Source organism: Ananas comosus, linkage group 5, assembly GCF_001540865.1.
Source record: "Ananas comosus cultivar F153 linkage group 5, ASM154086v1, whole genome shotgun sequence".
In the NCBI taxonomy this organism is placed as follows: domain Eukaryota; kingdom Viridiplantae; phylum Streptophyta; class Magnoliopsida; order Poales; family Bromeliaceae; genus Ananas; species Ananas comosus.
In genome coordinates this window covers 206,304-211,488 of record NC_033625.1, presented here as the reverse complement: position 1 = coordinate 211,488, position 5,185 = coordinate 206,304, and the positions used below count along the sequence as shown (strand labels likewise).

Here is a 5,185-nt window from a genome sequence, read left to right as displayed (position 1 = left end):
TCGTCCTCCTCCTCCTCCTCCCCAGCCGCCGAGTTCTCTCCCTCCCGAGACTCCGATCGCCTCCGCCGCCACCGCCACCGGCCCCGTCGCGACCACCGCACGCCGAAGAAACCTCATTCCCCGAACCCTTTCGAGACCGCGGATCGGCTCGCCGATCTGCGGATCGCGGAGGACGAGGGCCCCGCCGGCATCAACTTCGATGCGTACGACGACATCCCCGTGGAGGCCAGCGGCGCCGACGTGCCTCCGCCCGCGAGCAGCTTCGCCGAGATCGATCTCGGCGAGGCGGTGAACCGGAACATCGCACGGTGCGGGTTCGCGAAGCCGACGCCGGTGCAGCGCCACGCCATTCCCATCGCATTGGCCGGGCGCGACCTGATGGCGTGCGCGCAGACTGGGTCGGGGAAGACCGCTGCCTTCTGCTTCCCGATCATCAGCGGGATCCTCAAAACTTGCCCGCCGCCGCCGCCGCCACCACAGGAGGCGCCGGCCCTGCGGTGGTGGTGGCCGCCGGGCTTCGTCTGGATCGGGTTGTGGACGATGAGCATGGCGGAGGCGCGGCCGCTGAGCTCGATGAGGTGGAGGGCGTAGACGAAGATCGGCGACCGCTTCGTCGGGTTGGAGATCTCCAGGAGGCTGATGATGGAGGGCACGTTGCGGTTCGTGTGCACGCACGCCACCATCCGGAGCTCGCCGTCGGGCTTCGAGCGCTGCAGGTTCCGCCGCTTGTAGGCGACGTGGCGCCGCGGGGGGCGGTGGGTGAACAGCGCCGCCGGCGAAGCTATCGCCGTCACCACCAGAACTCCGAGCAGCAGTACGTTGTACACCTTCGCAGATAAAATCTGCAACACATGCAGCGTGAACATGTTGTAAGAGCTAGGGCCTAGGCTACTACAACCCAAAAATTGCTCGTTAATTAATTAGATATAGCATTGCTCTTTTAGAAAAACAAAAAAAAAAAAAGAAAAAAAAATCCACCAAGTCGATGATCAGTGTTCTTAACCATTTACNAGAGAGCTGCAAATGGCAGGCGAATTGCGTCTCCGAACGCTCTTATTCTGTCTCCGACAAGAGAATTGTCCTGCCAGGTCCTATACATCTATCCTGCGTCACAACAGAAAATGCAGAATATTTGGATTCGTTGAATCTTGGGTATTAATACTGTTTATTATTACGCCTCGCAGATATATGAGGAAGCGAACAAGTTCTCTCATCAAACGGGTGTCAGGGTTGCTGTGGTTTATGGAGGTGCTCCCTTTTATCAGCAGGTTGGTTAGTACTTTTGTTTATTGGGTACTTGCCTTTGCAAACAGGGATGGGAATGGGAATTGTAATGGCATGGTAGGTAGCTAGCTATATGTGTTGTAGAGGAAGATAGCAGTGAAACCAGCTATATAGGAATGTAGAGGAAGAACTATGTTACTGTTTTGTTAGTAGCTCTATTTAACAGCACCCCTTTTTTTGACAGGAGCTTATGCCGGGTCAAAGGGCTCCTATAAATAAATGTTTTGTCCTGTAATGACCAGCAGGCGTGTTACAACCTCTTGGCTTTATTACTTTATTGTAATAGAATGTGCTTTGCATTCGCTGTGGGCCCACCTTGGAATTTTCTGATATGATTCTTGTAAAGACTTCATGCATGAACAACTAGCACTCAAGTTGGTTGTGTCAACAGGAAATTTGGTACATACTTTATTGTTATTATTATTTTCCCTGTATGACACAGGCTGATTTCACGTGTAGTTCTACTTATTTTATATCAGACTGTTTGTTGATCATTATTTCTTATTAGGTCTTAATTAGAGTGTGGTAATTCTAGAAAGAAAAAGTAAAGCCCATTAAGCCCATTATTTCTTATTAGGTCTTAATTAGAGTGTGGTAATTCTAGAGAGAAAATGTTTTCATCTCCATCAACCTTCCATTTGTGGTATTTATGTTAGCCGATTCTAGCTGAACTTTGTAGTTTAGCTTGCTTCATTTGTCAGTTGATGTTTAGTTTTCTCATTTCTTCTTATGTTTCTTTACTGCTGTACTTTGTTTCTTTTTTTTAACGCCAATCCACAGAGCACTAGTTAACTTCGATGGATTTGAGTTGAGATGGTTTATCATCTCATTATTATTACTGCACTTTAATATATACATATGTTCCTTAAATTTAGTTTGGAGACCTGGAGAGAGGTGTGGATATTCTTGTTGCAACACCCGGCCGTCTAGTGGATTTGATCGAGAGAGCTAGGGTTTCTCTTCAGACAATCAAATATCTGGCATTAGATGAGGCAGATAGAATGCTGGATATGGGTTTTGAGCCTCAAGTAAGGAAAATAGTTGAGCGGATGGGTATGCCTCCTCCTGCCGTTAGACAAACGATGCTTTTTAGTGCAACCTTTCCATTGGAGATGCAGGTATGATGCTTTCCATTCTCTGCCTATTAGTCCCATGAGAATTTAAGTTTGGATGCTTCATCTTTGTAGTAAATAACTAAGTTTTCTATGAACATTATTTTGGCGTATCCTTTCTTACATACTATATCTCGTTGAGCTCTTTGTGTTAGATAACAAAGCACTAATTCTTTTTTCTATTTCTTCTACCTGTTACTGTGCAGCGGCTAGCTGCTGACTTCCTTTCAAACTACGTTTGTTTGGCTGTTGGGAGGGTTGGATCAAGCTCTGCCTTAATTTGCCAAAGAGTCGACTATATTTCTGATGTGGAGAAAGGAAACCATCTAAGGGATCTTCTCTATGAACAAAGAGCAAGAAGAGTTGATAACAAGGTATTCTGTGGTGAACATTTGTTATGAGTTCGTTAATCCATTTCAGTTTTGTTTATTGTTTGTTACTACAAAACATAAGTCAGTTTTCTTGTTACTTCGATAATGTTTGAATGCACCATTCGTGATTCTTACAGAGCTTGCTTGCTTGCCTCACAGCAAGCTTTAACTTTGGTTTTTGTGGAAACAAAAAGAGGGGCAGATTTCTTGGAGCATTGGTTATCAGTAAAAGGTTTACCTGCAACATCTATTCATGGAGATAAAACACAGAGAGTAAGTAGAAGTTGTGCCCTATTCTCTCTCTATTTGATCGGGAAAAGAAAATGAAATAATATGTAAAGAAGGTTACTAGTTTCACAAATCTTGGGAAGAAATAAGGAGATTCTTTGATTAGAAACCTGTGGGAACTGTGGAAAATAATCAGTTAAGAATCCTTTAATCCATGGGCTTCTAACAAAAAGGAAAAATTACTTCTGAGATGTTCTGTTTTTTGGTTTTTAAATAGTATTAGTCATCCGGTTTGTGCTTTTCTTTCCATCTGACTCTTTTATCTATGCCTTCATATTGAAGGAACGAGAGCTTGCGTTAAAATCCTTCAAAAGTGGTGCTACACCTATTATGGTAGCTACTGATATTGCCGCACGTGGTCTAGATATTCCACATGTTGCTCATGTGATTAACTTTGATCTCCCGAAAGACATAGACAATTATGTTCACCGGATCGGCAGAACTGGGAGAGCTGGAAAGTCCGGCTTGGCTACTGCATTTTTCACTGATAGTAACCAGCCCCTAGCCAAAGCTCTGGCTGACCTTATGCGAGAAGCCAAACAAGAAGTCCCAGATTGGCTTCTCCAGTTTGCTGACATGTCATCTTATGGTAGAAGCAGAAGCCGACGGCCCAACAGTGGCGGGAGGTTTGGGGGCCGTGATTATAGAAGGGATTCTTCATCGTGGGGAGGTAATTATCAGGCTGAAACATATGGAGGTACAAGTGCAGGTGAGAATTCCCATGCCTCGGCTAATTATGAATTTGGCCATGAATCGATCACTCCGACTGGTTGGGACTAGCCCAATCTCCTTTCCTTTTCTTCCCATCCATGGGGAGTGCATAATATACCACACACACTATACATTAGTTAGTGATGGCGAACCTCTCTTTTAATTTTTTGTTACTCGCTTTATTCCATAGTATTGGCTAACTATGATGGTGCAGATAAATCAGGTTTCTTAGTCGGCTTTTGTTTTGGGGGATTGCAGTAAAAAACTTCTTGTTCTTAACTCAATTTTTAACATAGGCAGTTGGGTGAATATTTTGTAGCAGGCAAATGTTTTGTAGAAAGGTGCAGAATACGATGCATTTTGCATTAGTCTATAAGCCAATTGTTCAAAAACCCTGTTCACTGCTTTCACAGTTTCATTATTGCTGTTTCATTGTTTGTTTAGTTGGGTTTTTTTTTTTTTTTTTTTTTTGAGATATACCACGCTATCTGTTTCGTTTATTTCATTTAGAAATGAACTTAGCTGAAAATGTGAATCAATTAGGATTCGAACTTGGGACCTCGGGTACCAACTACCAAGTACTTTACTACTTGCTCTAGGGACAGTCGGTATTGTTTACTTAGTTTTGAAAATGAGGAATGTTACTTGGGCATTCAAAAGTCAGTGTAATTATTACATTCTTCTTATGCAAGGGCTAATTATTATTATTTTTTATCACTATATTTTTATGCTAAAGACCTAAAAGGATGTTTAAAGTTTAAATATTTGGATGAGAGGATATAAGATTTTGCATCCATGAATTGGGTGAACAAATAGCATTTCTCTTTTTCCAAGTTTGCTCTTGTTATCTCCTTGATTTGGATTGGGTTTGCTTGATCGGTTCTGCTTACGTTGTTGAAGATGCTGCTGTTATCAACTCTTTTGAGTCTCAAATTTTATCTTATCTCAACAACTAAGGGAAATCGATCAGATCTACTTATTGTGTGCTAAAATCAGATCGTGGGTCAGATCTCTTGTTGTTTAGTGGGTAAGGTTTTTTTTCTTCAATTATTGTAAATGTTTAAATTTCTTTCTTATCTGGTATTTATGAAGCTGGAATTACTTACAAACTCGCTCAGCCAATTGAATGTGAGGCTGTAATTTCTTGTTTTTGAAATTTGAAACAAGGGCCGCTCCCGATTTACCAGAGCAATAATTAAATAAAAGTTAATTAAGATTATTATTATTATTATTATTTATTTCTGTATCTAAAATTTTAAAAAATATACGCATATTCTCGTGTCTGTCGTTCCAGATCATGATAAAATAACCACATGTGGACAGAATTACAGGAATTCCTGGTACACGAGATATATATTCTGCACGTCCTAGTCCTAGCCCTAATCGGACTAGAATAATTAAGTCGAGCCCGAACTCGCC

General features: G+C 42.5%; 1 protein-coding gene across 1 annotated transcript; it reads left to right on the top strand.

Annotated features, from left to right (window-relative positions):
* LOC109710861 (DEAD-box ATP-dependent RNA helicase 52C-like) lies at positions 364 to 4,204 on the top strand. Its single transcript, XM_020233650.1, has 7 exons — positions 364 to 494; positions 1,031 to 1,088; positions 1,185 to 1,268; positions 2,160 to 2,402; positions 2,603 to 2,770; positions 2,927 to 3,040; positions 3,338 to 4,204. Exons 1-7 carry the CDS (start codon positions 379 to 381, stop codon positions 3,833 to 3,835), a joined length of 1,281 nt encoding a protein of 426 aa, XP_020089239.1. The 5' UTR covers positions 364 to 378; the 3' UTR covers positions 3,836 to 4,204.